Raw genomic sequence first — 19,478 nt, forward strand, 5'->3', positions numbered from 1 at the left:
AACTCAGCCTGACTGAGGATACAGTTAAATTAAAGTGACAAAAGTCGACATTAATACACATTTCTCATATGCCTCCTATAATTGATATTCATCCAAAATCGGTGTCATGTCTGATTTAATGATATTTAATCAAAAGACAACCCTTTTACTCTTCACTATTAGTTAAGTATGTGCTATCTTGGATCCCCTCTGGGCGATGGATAACAAGTATTAAGTGTTGGCTCAGGATGGGTGAGGGGAGCTTGGAAATGAAAGAAAGAGGAAGTTGATTGTCCTGTATTCAGAACAAGAAAGGCAGTAGTTCCACCGTGGGTATGGAGACTGCACAGGGGCACAGGATTAGAAGAGGAAACTTTTGGAATGAAATTTTAATCAGTGGGTATGTTCTCTGTAGTTCCAAGGCCCAGAGATGCCAGCACATGATCTCATTACTGTGTTGGCTTTTTTGTGACATTACTGTGTTGGTGGTCGTATTTGGTTTGTTTTGAGACATGGTTTCCTCTGTGTAGCCCTGGCTGTTCTGGAATTCACTTTGTAGACCCAGTTTCCTGACTGGATTCCCTGACTTCCCTTAGTGACAGGTGGTATGGGGGAAACTGGGCAAGGTAGACCCGTCCCCCTCCTCCCCTCCCCCCCCCAGAAGCAACATAAGCCAAATAAGGGGGACCTCGATTTCCTGATCCTCCTGCCTCTACCTCCCAAGTGCTAGGATTAATGCTGTGCACACAGGTATTCCCTATATTTTTTTGCGTGGTTTTATTAGTTTATTTAGTGCTCAGCAGCAGTTTTAAAGTAGAATAATGTCAGCACTTGGGAGACAGGGACAGGAGGATGAGGAGTCCAAAGCCATCCTTGGCTACACAGCAAATTCAACATGGGCTGCGGCGTCACATCTCAATAAAATGAACTCGGACCTGGAGACGTAGCTCAACTGGTAGAATAATGGCCTAGGGTGCATGAAGCCCTGGGTTACACCAGAGCCCTTCATAATTCGGCTACGGTAGGGCTTGTCTGTAACCCTATCCATCACTCACATGGTGAAGGTCGGATCAGAGGTGCAAGGCCATACTGGGATAAAGGAGACTGTCTCAAAAAACAAAGAACACCCCATGTATTAAGAGTGGAGAGCCAGGGAGGAGGGAGAAGGGAAATAAAGGTTAAAACAAGCAAACCCCCAATAGAACGAAACACCCAAAACTAGAAGTCTGTGCAATCATTGTGATGGTGTAATCAACTGGTCTGATAACTTTCTTAAGTACAAAAGCCACAAGTCCCCGTGACCCTGAGAGATGGAGCCAGGTTCCTCCTCTCAGGTTCCCTTGTGCGGTTCACAGGAAGCAAGGCAACCAGCTTTCTAATAGTTTGCTTCCAGGTAACATGAAACCTGTAGAATCTTGTTTGCTATCGCAGATTGTTCCGTGAAACTCAAGAGTTGGGGGGAAGTTTTTGTTTTCTCTTTTATCTTGTTTTGTTGTTGTTGATGTTTTTCTGTCTTTGGGCTGCAGTTCATATCCATCCGCCACACAAAGGCGATAGGCTCATCTTTCCGTGAGCATCACGCGTTCCGGGGCGACCCAGCCTCTTTCACCTTCGAGCCTGCAGCTCGCTTTCCTGTCTGAGCCCCTTGGGTGATGGAGCGCAAGCGGCGGCGGCGCGCGTTACTGGGCCGCCCTGGCGAAGAGCCCCAGTTCCCGGCCGGCCGGGCAGGCAGGCGAGGCCCCGGCCTATGGCGGAGTCCGCGGCGGGGGCGGGGCGAGCCGCGCGGCCTTCCCGGCATGCCCCGCGGTGGGCGGGGCTCTTGTTTTGAAGGGCCGGGTGACTCAACCGGGGATCCGCGGCCAGGGCGGGGGCGCGCGGTGGCCGGAGCTTGGAGGTGGCTTCGGGGCTCGGTGTCGGAGAGCGCGGCAGCAAGCGGCCGGTGAGTGCCGAGTGACAGGGTGGGCGGGCGAGCGGGCAGGTGATGGCGCGGGCTGATGATGGCGGCGGGCGCGACGCTGCGGCCTGAGAGGCCCCGTGCGGGCTCCTCCCCGGCCTGGGGAGAAAGGAGAAGCCGGGCGAGGCTGCCGACCAACCACGCAGGGCCACCGGTAGCCCAGGCTGGGGAAGGTTGGTCGCGCTTTCCCAGAACCTCTGGAATCTTCTGTCGGTCCTGTCGCCCCTCTGTTGTCATCCCATGCTTAGTGCAGAACTGGGAGATTTTTTTCTTGCATATAAGAACTTTTTATAGCAGACAGTGTCGTCAGGCTTGCGCCATGAGGACACCTCCTCCCCTTTGTGGGAATTTGTCATTCTTTCTGAACATTCCTGGATTGGGCTGATTTACTATTTAGAAGTAAATCTAATCTTTTAAGTGAGAATTCAGCAAACGAACTAACAGACAGGCCAGGAACTCTGACCAACCAAGCTCTTTCACGGTGTCTGTTTGCTGATAGACAATTGTTTACCTAGAAATTTGAGATTTCTTTTTAAATGATCTCCCAAACAGAATGTTGGAATAATATTAGTTGTGACGAACCTTGAATTAGAACGTCAACCCCACTCCAGAGGAACAAAAACAAAATCTTAAAGTAGCAGTTCTCAAACGCGTTTTGCAGGTCGCTAGCACGGCTCCCAGAAATTAATTCTAGAAATCTAGGGTGGACCCCTGAGTCTACTAGTGCTGGCAGGCAACCACCCCGCTTGGGCCGCCTTGGTAAGCCAGGAACCGGACCTTAGGAAACCAAGATTAGCTTGGCCTGAGGACTGTAAATACTGTCTCATGTCCTTTTCTTTCTGTTGACTTACTCCTCTCCTGTCCGTAATCAGTCGGGAGTCAAGAAGCCCTGATTCGGAAGGCTGTGTGAGAAAGGATAGTGCTTTCTGGAGCCCTTACATGAGAGCAGGAAATGGCTTTTTATCCATATCCTGTTATTGCCTGGGTGGGAGAAAGATGGCGTGGATCAGGCTAACCCACCTTGTTTCTCTCAGGAGCCTGTTGGTAGGATCGTGGGAGCTTGAGCATGTCATTAGGTCTTGGCTCCCACCTCAGCTCTCTGCTTTCCTTCTCATGGTATCAGCCAGGGAGTGCCCGGAGCCTGGGGGGTCTCTGATTCCCTGGGATGTGCCAGCATCAGTAGTATTTATGGGCTTTTAGTTGTGGGTATCAATTCACTAGCTACAGAATATCTGAATGATGCCTAGCTTACACAGTACAACTGAAGTAAGGCATGTTAGAGACAGTATCCCAAGCGTGGCTCAGAATTCCCTTGCTGTCTGGCAGAAATGAGGGTTGGATGACCTCCACATCTGCCAAAGGTGTTTTCTACATCTTGATGTCTCTTGAGACTCCACAGGGATATTAAAGGTAGCCATGAGGGTTTGGCGTTTTTCTTGGCTTTGGTGGCTTTGGATGTCTGGCTACTTATTGATGGTTTTGTTGTTGTTGTAGATGACGTACAAAAACAGTGTGCCTTTCTGTAATGCTGAGTTTCCTGACTTGTTTTGTGTTTCCCACCTGCCACACATGGGGTCTCCCCACACCTCCATGGCTAATTGGAGTGAGAAACTGAGGGAACTGTTTGGATGATGTTAAATGATTTAAGATGGGAAAGTCGGAGTCCTTGAAATGAGAAGCTTAGAGGATAAGGGAGCACGTTGTAAGTTTACCTAGCTCAGTCCTCTCATCTTTCAGGTAGTGACTGGGAGGTAGGCTGGGGATGTAACTCAGTGGCAGGGCGCCTGCTCTGCATGTGTGGGAGGTACTAGGTTTGTCCCTTAGTGTACGCCATACTCTTTTCCCCTCTTCCCCACATCCAAACACAAGAGTCTGAGATGGTAGGAGGAGGATTCCTGGTCTAGCCTGCTGCCCTTCCTGCTCTATTACCTTTTAAATGCTTCCGCAAGAAGGTGGTGCAGAGCGGAGAAATAACAAGGCAGAGAAAACAGAGAGACTCTGATATGACCATAGTGCCAGTGTCTCATGGAAGTTGAAGGAACTGTGCGTTCTAACTGTAAACCACGGTGATGAGAGTGCTGAGATAAATCAGAAGCTTGAACGGGTCGGGGAAGGAGAAGTAAGAGCGGGCAGATGGCTGGCTTACAAAAACCTGAGAGGTTAGAAGCGCACTGGCTGTAAGAGATTCACTTTAGAAAAGATTAATACTAACGGTTGGGTTGTAGAAGTTACCTGTATGAGCAGTGTCCAGAACCTTTGACGCCGCTGTCTTGAGTAACTTGAGCTACTCTCGTGGTGACCAGGTTTATTAGGATCCTAGCTGGTTGGTTGGTTTTGGGGAGTTGTGGTATTCTATGCCTTTATCATATGTATGCTCTTCTCTTGAGAGGAGGTCATCCCGTCCCTTGGAACAGGAGTTGCAGACCTCTGAGCTGCCATGTGGGTGCTGGGAACAGAACCTGGGTCCTCTGCAAGAGCAGCCAGTGCTCTTAGGCAACAGAACCATCTGAGCCACAAGTTGTGTAACCGTTAACACTTTTTTTCTTGATTAGTTTCAGAGAGCATTTAGATTTTCTTCATCTGTTTTTAAAAGCTAACTTCTTGTTTCAGTATTGTTTTTTTTTTTTTTGGTTTTTTGAGACAGGGTTTCTCTGTATAGCCCTGGCTGTCCTGGAACTCACTCTGTAGACCAGGCTGGCCTCAAACTCAGAAATCCACCTGCCTCTGCCTCCCAAGTGCTGGGATTAAAGGCGTGTGCCACTACAACCGGCTCTGATTTTTTTTTTTAAATGAAGTTGTTTATTACATTTCTTTTGTGGGGGGTGGCACATGCACACTCTCGTCACAGTCTGCATGCGGAGGTCAGAGGACAGCTTGCAGGTTATTTCCTCCGTGGGTTCTGGTATCAGGCTCAGGTTGTTAGCTTGGGCCTTTACCTGCTGAGCCCCCTGGATTTCTCAGCTCTGAATTTTGTTGTCTGTGGTGCCGGGGGTTGGGGCTGGGCTTTGGGCTGTTCCTGTTAAGTAAGCACTCGTCCAGCCCCCTCCGCCCCACCTGGTCTGGTTTTGTTTTCTCTTTTTGAGACAGGACCTCACTGTGTTCAAGGCTTGCCTGGGATTTGAGATCCTTCTGCTCGGAAGTGCTGGGGTTCTGGTGTGGGACCGCACTGGATCGTTTTCTTTTTCTTCAGTTTCTACCCTTATTTCTTTTCTTATATAGTCTTTAGCATTGAGAAGGGTATTTGTTGTCTTTCTTGGTTCTTTTCGAATGGGAAAGCTATAGATTGTTCTCTGTTCTGTGGTTTATCCTAATGCAAGCTTGCCTGTGTTATGTTTTGTCATTCAGCTGAAAATATTTCCTACATCCTGTTGTGATTTCCTTAAAAAAAACCCCACAAAACCCAAAAAGAAAAAACCACCCAGGTTAATTATTTTATAGCCACTTTCTGTTACACTGTCCTGGAGAGCAGGGCTCTAGAGTCTGTGCACTTAAAGGTAGGAGGTGGTGGTGCGCATGCTCAAATTCAGCTCTAACCAGGTATCCGAGAACCCTTGAAAATGCTGTTGTGCAGTCTTGGGTCAGCTGTGTGGATGGAGTTGTTGAGCTCTTCTGTACTGTTTACTTACATCCATGTCTATAGGCAAGCTCATCAGAACACAGCCGTGTGTACTCGCTTGCCCTGATGGTGCCTTTGTACCTAAAAACCTAGGGTGATAACTGCCTCTCCTTACCAGAGAGCCTACCATTCCTGTTGGAATTCTTTCTTCAGGCTCCCCACTGGAAACACAGGCTATAGGACAGGGTCTTACACTATTTTACAGGATCCTTCCCTCAACAAGCAGACGTCTCCCAGGCCGTGAGGCTGGCTTCTGGGCAATTGTGTCTAAAGTGTCTGTTTTCTGAGAGGAAAGCATAGGAGTCAGGCTTGCTTTGGTTTTCCTCATCAGTCTAGAGGACTACCGTGTGTGTGTGTGTGTGTGTGTGTGTGTGTATGTGTACCTCAAAGGAATTGTAGGATGCTAGTGGGGAAAGGTAATATGGTAAGCTATATAGCCACTGTGGTTTTATGGTGGCATTTAGGGGCGGGTGTAAGAATTAGAAGGTGGAAAAGAGAAGGTAAAAAGAACTTACTAAACAGTGCAAGTCAATGTTTGCTTGATTTATTAACTTATTTAAATTAAGTATACTTGCTGGTGTGTGCGTGCGTGTGTGTGTGTGTGTGTGTGTGTGTGTGTGTATACATAAGTGCAGGAACCTGTGGGTGCCAGAAGAGGGCATCAGAGATAGTCACAGAAGAGCCAGCCAGTCAATGTGCAAAGCAAATTTGGGTCCTCTGTAAGAGTGGGATGCACTCTCAACTGTGCATCTCTACAGCTTCTTTTTGTTATTATTTTTATATAGTCTTTCAAAAATTCATTCATGTTTACAATGTATCTTGATCAGATTCACTCCCATTCTTTTCCTGTAACTCCCCCTAGCTCTGCTCCAACACCTCACCCTCCCAGCTTTATGCTTCTGAGCCTAAACAGAGTTGCCCATGGTACATGGCACGTATGGGATCATCACTGGAGCATGGGCATACTGCCTGTGGCCGGCTCCCCACTCCATGCTGTACGTTTTAACTGGCTTGGTATAGCTGTTGATGTAGACAACAGTCGTGTCTGGCTGAGGACTCTGTTTCAGAGATGGTCACCTTCCAGTCTTACATTCTCTCCACCCCTTCTGAGATGTTCCCTAAGCCTTAGGGCAGAGGTTGTCATAGGTGTCCTCTCTACAGCTGTGTGCTTGCTGTTGCTTTTATTCTTAGTATCTCCAACAGTTCTGAGCATCTGTGTTAACCACTACTCACTTTAGTATGACTTTATGGTTATGATGTTTTTTGATGCTTAATAATTGTAGACATGTATATGCCTTTTAAAAATAAATAGACTTTTGACTATTGAACTCTCCCTACTTCTTGATTTGTGGCATGGATGACACCAAATTATGTTCTGCCATTTAATATGTAGAATTCATAATACATAACCTGGCATGCTGGCATGTGCTTTTAAGGTCTATACTCGGGAGGCAGATCTCTGTGAGTTTGAGGACATCCAGGACCACGAAGAGAGTCCTTACCTCAAAACAAAACAAAAGAATGTTCCCTATAACAAGTGCACTGATTCGCAGTAGTTTGTAAAAAACCCGCCTAGATCCACCAGTTCCAGATGGCTTTTACCAACCACTGTAAACCATGGAGGTCCTTGGGAGCCTGTTTCCTGACATCTAAATCATACACATTCCTTGTTTTCCAGGCTTCCTTTCTGACTAAGAATGAATGTTCACCAGGGCAGTGATGGCGACTGGTCATTGCAGCCAGAGCTCAGCTGCCTAGGAGATGAGGCCTTAGCTGCCACTCAAGAGAAAGAAGGCAGCAGCTTGGTGTCCTCTGGTCTGCATAGTGTCACTTATCCCCTAGCTGCCAGGAGTGAAGGTACCGGGGGCATTCTCACCCAGACATGGTGTACCCAGGAGGGATGCAGACTTTACCTGAGCATATATTCAGTTAATTGGCTTAGCATACCTGTCGGTGTATCTTGCTGACCACCATTAGAAAACCTGAAGTCAGCCTGGCTTATCCACCTGGTGTGAGGGTGTAAGACAAACGGCTACACGTTCGGAGCCAGGAGACAGATTGACTGTGCTCGGGTCCTTACCATCTATATTGTGATGAGACCCCCACTGTATGAGAGTTCTGTTTATGGATGGGAAGTGGACAGAACGGTTCCTAGTCGCCCTTCCTCAGAGGGCTGCTGGAGCCAGGTGCTAATGGAAAGGCAGCTCCTGAGAAGTTGTTGGGCAGGCCCTTACATGGAGTCTTGAGTATGGCTAGCTGGCCTGAATGCACTATAGATCAGGCTCTTGAGCTCAGCAGCCTCTGCCTCTGCCTCCTGGGCACTACGATGACAGGCATGTAGCATGCCTCACTCTCAGGTAACCTTAACTCACTGTTGTTTTTAAACGGGAACTCAGGCATTTGGTTTGGTTTGGTTTTTTTTTTTTTTTTTTTTTGGTTTTGGAGACAGGTTCTCTCTGTGTAGCCTTGGGCTGTCCTGGAACTCACTCTATAGGCCAGGTTGGTCTTAAACTTAGAGCTCCACCTGCCTCTGCCTCCTGAGAGCTAGGCTAGAATCAAAGGCGGGTGCCACCACACTGGGTTCAGTGGGCCAAATCTTTTTTTTTTTTTTTTTTTTTTTTCTTTTTGAGACAGGGTTTCCTGGCTGTCCTAGAACTCGCTCTGTAGACCAGACTGGCCTCGAACTCAGAAATTTGCCTGCCTCTGCCTCCTAAGTGCTGGAATTAAAGGCGTGTGCCACTACTGCCCTAGTGGGCTAATTCTTAACTGGCTGAATGTTTTATCATATTTCTCAGCCTATAACTTTAAAAGGAAACCACTGTTTACTGAGTACAGATACATAAATATTTGCATATATATTAATTTGTTTTAATTTATTTTGCACGAATGAACGCTTTACCTGTGGAGGCCAAAAAAGGGTATCAGATCCCCTGGAATCCCATGGTTGTGAGCCACCATGTGGTTGCTGGGAATTGAACCCAGGTTCTCTGGAAGAGCAGTCAGTGCTCTTAACCTCTGAGCCATCTCTCCAGCCCTTAATATTACAGAATAGTCCAATTTGGTTACAGCTTATTTTTGTTAAGACTTAGAGTTTTGTTGAGTGTTTGTGTGTGAGTGTGAGTGTGTGAGTGAGGAGGGAGTGTTTTGTTTTGTTTTGTTTTGTTTGAGACAAGGTCTCAGGGAGCCCAGGCTGCCCTCACGCTTGTCAGGTCTTAACTTTGGATCCTCTTGTCTCCACTTTCCCAGTGCTGAGGTAGGACTGGGGATCAAATGCATGCTAAGTAAATTACCAACTGAGCAACGACTCCTTGTTAATAAAGTTTTATTTGGGTTGTAGCATGTACATTCTCACAGGCGATGAGAGGGCAACTTCATGGAATCAGTTCTCCCACACCTTTTCCAGGGTTTCTGGGTCTCAAACTGAGGCGGTCAGGCTGGTGTGGCACGTGCCTCTATTACTGAGTCATCTCATTGGCTTCCCGTACGTGTGCTGCTTATACATTTTAGATAAATTTATTTTAAAACAAGTCTTTAGTCTGCAGGTGATTTTATCATTTGTTAGAGACAAAAGGCAAATGTGCATACTAAAGATGAACTGTCCAGCCGGGCGGTGGTGGTGCACGCCTTTAATCCAGCACTTGGGAGACAGAGGCAGGTGGATTTCTGAGTTCGAGGCCAGCCTGGTCTACAAAGTGAGTTCCAGGACAGCCAGGGCTACACAAAGAAACCCTGTCTCGGAAGAAAAAAAAGAACTGTCCAGGGCCCACTAGAGATGCCCTGTCTTGCCCTGTCATGGACTCTTCTGATATTTACATGCAGGTCCTTAGTACCGTGGTAAACCACGTGTGGTGTCACATGCCTGTAATCCCACCACTGTGGGAGGGAAATGAGGATCAGAAAGAAGTTCTGAGTTACCTTCAGCCACAGGGTTAGTTCAAGGGCAGCCCAGGCTACATAGGGCCCTGCCTCAAAGTGGAAGAGAGGAATTTTAAATAATTAAAGAGAGTGGCTTTTCGATGATAGGGCAAAGAGATGAAATCCCAAGAGTAAATCCTAAGGCCACGTGCATTTGCTGTTGACAGCAAGGTGCAGCAGTCCAGAAGCTGATGTGGTGCTGTGGGAACTAACACAGTGAGAGTGGTTGGTTCTGAGAATTTCTAGGAAGAGTAATGACTTAGAGAAAAGACTTTCTTTCTGGCAAATTAAAAAACAAAAACAAAAGCAGCTTTGAAGAGTGAAAATTGAGTTTTAACATACAGTAGTAGTAAGTTCCTAAAACACAGACAGCAGTGCTGGGGCTGTAGCTGAGCCTACAGTAAGTAGAACACGGAACCCCACAGACACAAATCCCCAGTACTGTGACTGAGTGTGCTGGGTCACGCTCTGATCGCAGCACTCAGAGGTCGGGGGAGGAGCATCAGAAGTCAAAGGCTATCTTCAGCTACACAGTGAATTGAAGGGCAGCTTAGACTTCGTGAGACCCTCCCTCAAAGATAAGTACGGGTGTAGAGACGGCTCAGCTAAGAAGGCTTCTTGCTCTTCCAGGGGCCTCGTTTGGCCCCCAGCTCCCAGGGATCTGACTCCCTCTTCTGGCTTACTTGAGCACTTGAGGATATTCACACAACCCACAAACACTTGAAGGAAAATCTGGACTAAGTAAACAAATACGCACAGCAGATGTAAGAGTGTTAGAGATGCAGATGGAACCGAAAAGAAGCGATTGTTTCTGAGCACCAGCTTTTCAGCGACTGGCAGGAGACTGCAGGGCTACCACAAGCCCCGCTCTTCTGTTCTGTCTTGTTCCTCTGTGCGTTGTTTACTTTAAAATTACAGTCGTTTTAAAGTGTGGGTGCTTCTCCCCCAACACCGTATCACACATACATGAGAAGAAGTTATCAGGATCCATCCTGAGACCTTATTTTGTGAGGGGAGTTGTTTGGTTGGTTGGTTGGGTTGGGTTTTTCAAGACAAGGTTTCTTGTGCCACTCTGGCTGTCCTGGAACTCACTCTGTAGACCAGGCTGGCCTCACATTCAGAGATCTGTCTGCCTGGCTTTCAAGTGTCTGGTTTGTTTTTAGTTTTCTCTAGGCTAGTGGTTTTAGCTCTGAACACCTATGGCTTTAGGTTTTTGTTCATTGGTTGCTGTTTTAGAGCAGACATTTTTCTCTAGACTCTAGCCCTTTTGTTACTTGACTTTGTGTCTGCTCTTTCAGACCTTGCACTTGACTATGCCTCTCAGCCAGCAAGCCTTCCGCATCCTCACATAATGCCACTTCCTGAAGACAACAAGGGCTCATGCTTCCAGAGTGGGAGCAAACGGAGCCACGAGCCCTTCATTGTGCCAGAGAGATTTGGAAACAGCGGCTTAGGTTTTGGAGGTGGCGCTCACTCTCAAGCCCCAGAGAAGGTGACACTTCTTGTGGATGGCACTCGTTTTGTGGTAAATCCTCAGATTTTCACTGCTCATCCGGATACCATGTTGGGAAGGTAATGACAGTTTGCGAGTGCGCTCTCTTGTGTGACCTTGCAGTAGATGCAGAGCTGCACTGCAGTACACTGCTGACTTTACTCTCTGTGGCCGCAGGAGCTATTGAACCTTGACCTGCCCCTCTGTAAACGCACGGCTTTGCTCTCTGAGTTGCAAAGGTCAGAGATGCTAAGCTGAGACCTAAGTCCCGCTGTTTTCTTCTGTGAAAGTAGGATTGGTAATAATCCACCTGCATAGGAACAGTGACGGACGCTGGTCTAGAAACCTTGTGCCTCCCACCCACTGGTAGCCTTTGGGTTTGGTTTTAGTTTTTTTGTTTTTTGAGTGGTGGTGGGGGAGACAGGGTACAGTTAGCAGTCCTGGAGTTTGGACCTAGGAACCTAGGCTGTCATGCATGGGAAGCAAGCATTTTACTGAGCTAGGCCCAGCCTGTTGCTAGTTTATTCTTTCTTGATGTGTGTTGGTGCTTTGCCTGCAGGTATGTCTGTGTAGTACATATATGCAGGGCCTGCAGGGGCCAGGAGAGGGTGTGTCAGATGTCTAGACTGGAGTAAACAGCTGGTTGTGAGCCGCAGTGGGTGCTGGGAATGTAACCGGGATCCTGAGTTGACTGTGAGAACAGGCCTCCTCGTTGAACTGTGTCAAGGTGCAGAGGAGCCTCGCGCCTGTGTGAGACCAACGGCTAGCCTTGCCTGTTGAAGTGGGCGATTCCCCTGGGCTGACTCCTAAAGGGATGGTGAGCCGGGAGGGAAGGAGGGAGGGAGAGCACTGATAGCTCCTCCTCTACAGAGTCGCTCATGGATGCATGGTGAGGGCAGAGAGGAGGGGAAAAGCGAGGCAGCCAGGAGAGGTGGTTTACACTGGCAAGTTCTTAGGACAAAGGGGCTGCTTCCACAGCCTCCTCTGTATTGTGTCGGCTCCACAGACCGATGCTTCCTTCTTTCCCTTTTGTCTGAAGGGGTTTTCCTAAGGCATGCATTCCTCTGAGAGGCATCAGGTCCCAGGGCTGTATTTTAAGTTACGCTGCAAGAGAGTAGGTAGTGCTGTATGGGAGAGGAAGAGGAGAGCTGCCTCTGCTGAGCCCCGCTGGAGAAGGTGATGTTGTTGCTGGTGTCTTTCAGGATGTTTGGGCCGGGAAGAGAATACAACTTCACAAGGCCCAATGAAAAGGGGGAGTATGTGATCGCGGAGGGGATCAGCGCCACCGTGTTCCGCACAGTCCTGGTATGTGTGTGGGGCTGCTCCCTTCTCTGTCCTCCACCACAGCACGCAGGCGTGCATGCTGCACCCTTAAGGACGGCACAACTGTGTGACTGACTTTCGGGTCTCTGGTGTACAGTCGTTGCCTTCTCTTTATTTTTCCTACGTATAACTTGTAAGTCCTTATGTGAGCTCAGTTGGTTGTCTTGGGTAGACAGGAGTCGTTTTGTCATCTAATGCACCAGCCGGTTGACTCCAGGATCCCGCCACCTCAGTAGAGTATGCAGTAGGAGTGCAGAGGGTTAGAGGAGTCTTTCCATGCATTTCTTTGCTTCCATTTCCCCTTCCTGATCTGTTCCCAGGATTATTACAAAACTGGCATCATCAACTGTCCAGATGGCATCTCTATCCCAGACCTCAGAGACACGTGTGACTATCTCTGCATTAACTTCGACTTCAACACTATCCGATGTCAGGATCTGAGTGAGTACAGAGCAGCTGTGACATTGAGCCAGTGCGCGTTCACTGAGCTCCAAAGGAGGCTGAGAACTACCAGAAGGAAGACATCCGCTAACTAACCATTGCTTCTCCTGCTGTGGGGTTGTGGGGAAGTAGGATCAGCAGATGTTCTGGGGAGTATGGCTCACATGTCACCCCAGCACTCTGAAGACAAGAGGATCATCAGGCATTCAGTGCCAACATGGGCACAGAGAAACACCTTGTCTCTGTGAGGCCAGGGTGTAGCTCACTTGATAGACTGCTCACCTAGCATAGGAGACCCGGGGTCCCATTGTCAGTAGACAGTAAACAAGGCATGTGAGATGTGCCTGTGATCTCAGTGTGCGGGAAGTGGAGGCTGGAAATAAAAGGTATGAAGTCTAACATGGCCAGCTGGACTCTGAGTTACCGCTATGCTCTTGGGTAGGACTGTGGTGTCGACACTGACAGGCAAGGTACTGAGTGTCAGGGAGCGTAAGTAAAGCTGGTTGTCACCATGGCGCAGGGACTGTGTGTCCTCTGGGATGACATCTGTGTGCGCAGGAAGCAATTCATCCGCCTCTCCTTTCCCCAGGTGCTCTACTGCACGAGCTCTCCAACGATGGTGCCCACAAGCAGTTTGACCACTACCTCGAGGAACTGATTCTGCCCATCATGGTGGGCTGTGCCAAGAAAGGCGAGCGAGAGTGTCACATTGTCGTGCTGACAGACGAGGACTCTGTGGACTGGGATGAAGACCACCCCCCACCCATGGGGGAAGAGTATTCCCAAAGTAGGAGCACCCATAGAAAATGCTACCCATGCAGATAACACTGACAGCTAGTGATGGGCACAGGCACCCAAAGGGACAGCCAGCAGCAGGGTGATACCCTTCTGTCCCGTTCCATTGCAATGCCGGCTCAGTGAGCAAAGCACTTAGCATGGGGCTCTGGGGCCCTGACCTCAGATCCCAGAAGTGACAGGAAGCTGGCTGTGGTAGCACAGGTCTGTGATCCAGAGCCCCCTTAGTGACATGGGAGGCATGCACAGCAGCGAACAACAAAGCAGAGAGCCTGGCTCTAGGCTGTAGGTGAAGACCTGACAGCCCAGGTTATCCTCTGACCTCCGCGTGCACACAGGCAGACGCACTCAGCCACTGCATCAGGCACACACACACCCTTTATGGAAGGATGTGCACGGAAAGGAGGTTTAGCCCTGCTCCACCCAGTACTTTTCATATGGCTGCTCAATGTTCCATTCATAAATGTGTCATAATTCACTTGCCTTGCCTTGTAGGACATTGTAGAGGAGGGTGTGTGTGTGTGTGTGTGTGTGTGTGTGTGTGTGTATGCTTTTATATAGGACTTTTAAACAGTATTTTTGCACATCACTATAGGTTATTCTTAGACATAGAATGCTACAAGCTTGGTGCTTTTATGATTGTGAGAGATGTTACATGCCAGGAATCCCAGCATTAGGGATGCTGGGGATGGGGAGGAGTGTTCCAGGTCAGAGGACATGATGGGTTACATAGCACCTTTTGGTTGTCCCCTCCGTCCCTGCCCCCCTCCCCTCCTCTGTGACTAACCCCAGTGCTGTGTTGTTTAGTTCTTTACAGCTCCAAGCTCTACAGATTCTTCAAATATATCGAGAATAGAGATGTTGCTAAAACTGTGTTAAAGGAACGAGGCCTGAAGAACATCCGCATTGGAATTGAAGGTATTAAAAAGTCTCAGTCAGCCGGACAGTGGCAGAGACAGGCAGATCTCTATCTCTGAGTTGGAGGCCATCCTGGTCTACAAGAGGGAGTTTCAGGACAGCCAGGGCTACACAGAGAAACCCTGTCTTGAAAAAACAAACATAAAAAGGCTTGGCCAGTGTTGAGGTTCTACAACAAGGGGTGGGGTGGGTTTCTGGCCACAGCTTACTACTCTGAGCTTGGCTGGCGGGAGCCTTGAGACCCGGCACACTTAGAGTCTACTTAGTGAGGGGCTGCTTCATTGCTGTGTGTCCCGAGGTTTGCATTGCCTGCCCTTCAGTTGTAGCCATGAGTATCCCTCAGGGCTCTCAGCCCAGGGCACAGGATTCTGGGGTGAATCCAGTGAGCACCTGGGCTCACCTGAGCAAGAGTACGTCTTTTCATCTAAAGTTATTCTCTTAAAAAACAAACCAGCTTAAGGATTTGAGCTTTGCCGACTGTGGTGGTTCAGTCCCAGCCCTCGGGAGGCAGGGGAGGAAGATTTCTGTGAGCTCTGGGCCAGCTTAGTCTGCATCACAGTTTCCAGGCAGGCTGAGGCTATTTAGTGAGACTCTGTCTTTTCTTTTTCTTTTTTAAATTTATTTATTTTCTTCATATGAGTACACAGTTGGTTTCTTCAGACACACCAGAAGAGGGCATCAGATCCCATTACAGATGGTTGTGAGCTACCAATGTGGGTGCTGGGAATTGAACTCAAGACCTCTGGAAGAGCAGTCAATGCTCTTGACTTATAAGCCATCTTTCCAGTCTGTCTTTTCTTAGATAAAACTTGAGGTCTGTTTTTCCTCAGGCTGTCTGGGTACTTCGTGCTGGAGGCAGGAGTTGGTGCAGCCTGGGCCCCTGAGCCCTGCTCATATCACCGCCGCAGTGAACTCATTGCTACATGTGTCTGACTCAGGATTTTAAGTTAGAGGTCACTATTGAGATAATTTCACTTTGCCTTGTGTGTGAGGCCTGGGGACAGGGTACCATTGTTACCATTGAGGTAACATTGCACATTTCCCTGCTTTTCCCTTAACCATGGCTTCTATACAGCATTAACAAGATGGCAGCGTTCCTGTGCCATGGGGAAGTTTTGTCCCTTTGTGGTGTTTCCAACCATTAAAAGCTCTTGGAATTAGTACATTCTCTTTCCTTTCCATTAAGAGGGGGAGAATCTGGGCTGGTGAGATGGCTCAGCAGGTAAGAAAGAGCACTGACTACTCTTCAGACGTCCTGAGTTCAAATCCCAGCAACCACATGGTGGCTCACAACCATCCATAACAAGATCTGATGCCCTTTTCTGGAGTGTCTGAAGACAGATACAGTATACTTGCATATTCATAAATAAATAAATCAAAAAAAAAAAAAGGGGGGGAGAATCCCTGTTATTTCCCACAGCCCTGTCCCTTATAGGGACAGAGGAGGCTTGGGAGGACACCAGTCACATGCCACAGAGCTTTTCTTGCTGTCCTTGGACTTGGAAGTAGATGGTAGAGCGAGGAGAGTCTGCCAGGAGTGTGAGCACTGTATGCTTTCTGGTTGCAGGTTACCCTACCTGTAAAGAGAAGATCAAGAGGAGACCTGGCGGGCGGTCTGAAGTCATCTACAATTATGTGCAGCGCCCTTTTATCCAGATGTCATGGGAAAAAGAGGAAGGAAAGAGTCGCCATGTGGATTTCCAGTGCGTTCGCAGCAAATCCCTCACTAATTTGGTGGCTGCTGGAGAGGATGTCTTAGAAGACCAGGAGATAATAATGCATCACCCACCACAAGTAGATGAACTTGACCGCTTAAATGCTCCACTCTCTCAGATGGCTCCGAATGACTTTCAAGATTAGGGACAAACGGCCTCTGCCCAGTTGTTGGAGCTCTTCTTTGTGTGGGTACCCCTAACCAGGCCTCCCTGCCCTCCTGTGGTTTCTCACCGTTAGGAGATGCCTCTTCCTGTCTCCTTCCCTTCTGAGTTGTTACTGTGCCCTTTTCCGGGTCTGCCTCCGGCTGGGTGAAGAAGCTCTCTGGTAATTAGGCGGCCAGCTTTACCAGCCCTGGCAAACGAGCTTTTGGGTCTGGTGCTCTTGGTTGAATCTTTGCATTCACCTCCTGGTGCAGGAGAGGAAGTGAACTGTTGCCTCACATTCGGCACAGCAGCCCACTCTTACACCGGGTGAGTGGTTTCACAATCAGACAAATTGCTTATTAGCAAAAGGACCAAAACGTCAGAGAAACAGTCTGTGCTGGGGTTGGGTGTGCCCACCTGGGGAGGTGCGGGGCAGGCGAAGGGAATTCCCTGGAGCTCCAGCTCAGCTCTGCTTTTTACTAACATAGGAGCAAACCAACCCCCTAAGAAGGGCAGCCTGATGCTTCATTTGGAAGTGAAACTTGCAAATGAGGTGGCAGAATGGCTCCAGATTGGGCCAGCTGGACCCTCCTCTGGTGGGAAGCCACAGCGCCTGTCCATTAAATAGGCCATTAGCTACTGGAACATGGTAAGAAAGTAATATGTGGTCATCCCCCAAATCAGGTCCAGGCCTTGTTGTTGTGTTATCTGCTCAGGCTTACACGTGTGGTAGACGGCAGCCCAGATCATTCCCTAGCTCCTTCCTCTCACATTTCCATGGCTGTTTGCAGAGCCAAGAGCCTGACAGCAATGTCTGCAATTATTTTACTTCCCGGTAGAAGTCCACCTTTGAGTCCGTCCTCCACCCTGGGCGGTGTGTAAGCTGTTTCCTTCAAGCTCTTTACAGAATATGTTGTTTCTTGAAGGCTGCTCCCATAAGACCATGTATAGCATAACTACTTGATGGCAATAAAATCAGGTTTTGGAAGCCCTCTCTCCAGTATTGAAGAACAAGTGTGCTCTTAAAACAGTGTTTTCTGTGCTTGTGGCATCACAATGGGTGCAAGATCTTCCTTGCTTAGAAAAGAACCGAAGGGTAACTGAGTGGCTCCAGCTTGTGGTGACTATTGGTGTGTCTGTGAGGCAGCATCCAGAATATGGGCTGAGGTTGTCTGTATCAAGAGGTTACTTCTGTGAAGTTGCTTGGCTTGTGTTTGAGGCCAGGTCTGGCTTTGATTTTGTTGGTGCTACATGGTTGCCTACCTGCAGCTGTCCAGCCCAGGCCCAGGGTCAGTGGTGCTTCCTGTTTCTCCATGGCCACAGGAATGATTATGTGTCTGTCCTGTGTAATGCTCAGGTGTGAGCACGGTCCTTTCTTTGTCCTTCGGAGTTGGTTCACTGGCTCTGGCCTTTTATGAACTAGGTCTTCACCCCAACACTCCAGCCCATGGAGTTTGACTGGGAGGCAATCTAAAGGCCACTCCAGTGACACTGGGTGGTGGCAACTAAAGGAAAGACTGTGTGCAGACATAGGCTTCTTGTGGGGAGGGAAGCTTTTTTGTACCTCAGCCCCACCCTTACCTACATTTCAGTGTCATTGTAGTTTGGTGTCTTGCCTACTGTTCCCAGAGTTGGGACACTTTTTCCTTTTGTTTTTGTTTTGTTTTTGGTGTGGGGGAGGAATAAGATGGGGTTACAAAACAAGGTTTTTCTGGGTAGCCCTGGCTGTCCTGGAACTCACTTTGTAGGTCAGGCTGCCCTCAAACTCAAGAGATCCACCTGTCTCTGCCTCCAGTGCTAAGATTAAAGGTGTTCCATGCCACTGTCTGGTCCCAATTATTCAGTGATGGGGCCTTGCAGAATCAAGGGCTGGATTGCAGTCATCTTTTGAGTTGATTACTGGCTATGTGAGAGAGAGGATTTTTCTCATAAAAAGATGGATTTGGGGCTCAGTGTCTTTTGTAAGTGCCTGAATAAGTAAGCTGGGCTATGTGCATAGAAAGTCTGATGAGAAAGGTGACTTTACACCTCAGAGTCTCTAATTATCTTACAAGATAAAGCTGACCCTGAGGCTTGACTCTACTGTGTACCCTTGCTGCAGCTTGTGTAGTTGACGAGGAACACCTGCAGACACAGTATCAGAACGAAACAAATGGGGGTGAAGGCAGAATTGGAGGAAGATGGGGACTGGGTACAACAGGCAAAGCTATTTTAACCAGCATCTCAGGAGGTACTGTGTAATGTCTCATCGCAGGCCTGAGAATGCTCTGCAGGAAATCCAGGAAGGGCCATCTTCTCAGAATATGTGTGCTAGGGAAAATAAATGTTCAGAGCACAGGCTTCAACTCAAGTGGAAAGTTTCTGTGGTGGCCATCAACAGCTTCTGAGGTGGGTGACACTGCTGCCTTCCCAGGAGGCAGGGCCACTCTGTGTCTGAGGGAATGAATCATTCTGGAGAATTAGGTTTTCTCCTAAGGGCAAAATGTGTGTGGATGTTGCCTCTTACACCATACTTACTTCTGAAGTTGCACTTGTTCACCTACCAGTGTTTACGGAATCCTGTGTGTGGGATGCTTTTTTTCTATAATAAAGTTTTTTTATTTGTGTCTCTTGTTATTTAATAGAAAAGAAAATCACAAAGCAAACCTTCAATGAATTTAAAGGCCAGGATAGTGGGTTTCTTTCCTTAGGACACAGACTCACCCAAAGCTTGCCTGTGCACCTCCTCCCTGCTGTCCTAGGATGCCCTCCAGTTCAGTTACCATGGGAGAGCTCACACTTCAATCAAATGTAACATTGCAATCAAATGTAACATTGAAAGCTTAGGTGTCTGTGGACTAGTTTAGTTTCAGATTAGGTGAGTGACAATGATAACTACAGGACCTCTGGCTCTTATTATCTTTGCTCTACTTTAGTCAAGTTTACACAAAGTCCTTGGTTCATTTAATAACTAGGCTGTTAAAGCCTCTGCCATCAGCCCACCCCATAGGCACCCAGGGGTTAAGATAGTGTGGTGGGTATGGTTTTTGCCAGATGTTGCTTGTCTTCAGCTGATGCTCACTAGAACAGGTCCTTCCCTCCAAAAGGATTTTAGTATGAGGCATAGACCTCTAGTCTAGGTCACTTGGTACCAGCCAGAACTGGACTGTGTACTGAGAAGAAGTCGTATCAATCAAATCAGGAAGG

General features: G+C 48.2%; 1 protein-coding gene across 5 annotated transcripts; it reads left to right on the forward strand.

Annotated features, from left to right (window-relative positions):
- The first annotated feature begins 1,784 nt into the window (after nucleotides 1-1,784).
- Kctd20 (potassium channel tetramerisation domain containing 20) lies at nucleotides 1,785-18,898 on the forward strand. 5 transcript variants are annotated; one of them, NM_001356300.1, is made up of 8 exons: nucleotides 1,785-1,918; nucleotides 7,228-7,406; nucleotides 10,763-11,036; nucleotides 12,159-12,261; nucleotides 12,600-12,720; nucleotides 13,310-13,507; nucleotides 14,323-14,433; nucleotides 16,001-18,898. In NM_001356300.1, the coding sequence occupies exons 2-8, from the start codon at nucleotides 7,247-7,249 to the stop codon at nucleotides 16,291-16,293; spliced, it is 1,260 nt and encodes a 419-aa protein (NP_001343229.1). In that variant the 5' UTR covers nucleotides 1,785-1,918; nucleotides 7,228-7,246; the 3' UTR covers nucleotides 16,294-18,898. The 5 variants fall into 5 exon arrangements, with proteins under 5 accessions (NP_001343229.1, NP_001343228.1, XP_006524874.1 ...); XM_006524811.1 differs by lacking the exon at nucleotides 1,785-1,918 and adding an exon at nucleotides 1,948-2,106; NM_025888.6 differs by lacking the exon at nucleotides 1,785-1,918 and adding an exon at nucleotides 2,565-2,692.
- Nucleotides 18,899-19,478: the final 580 nt, after the last annotated feature.

Source organism: Mus musculus, chromosome 17, assembly GCF_000001635.26.
Source record: "Mus musculus strain C57BL/6J chromosome 17, GRCm38.p6 C57BL/6J".
In the NCBI taxonomy this organism is placed as follows: domain Eukaryota; kingdom Metazoa; phylum Chordata; class Mammalia; order Rodentia; family Muridae; genus Mus; species Mus musculus.

Bases quoted from the DNA above. Each gene is read 5' to 3' on its own strand.
- Kctd20 (NM_001356300.1), top strand. From the start codon at position 7,247: ATGAATGTTCACCAGGGCAGTGATGGCGACTGGTCATTGCAGCCAGAG. The intron at 7,407-10,762 runs GTACCGGGGGCA...CTGCTCTTTCAG, and splicing joins CCTAGCTGCCAGGAGTGAAG to ACCTTGCACTTGACTATGCC. The intron at 12,262-12,599 runs GTATGTGTGTGG...ATCTGTTCCCAG, and splicing joins CCGTGTTCCGCACAGTCCTG to GATTATTACAAAACTGGCAT.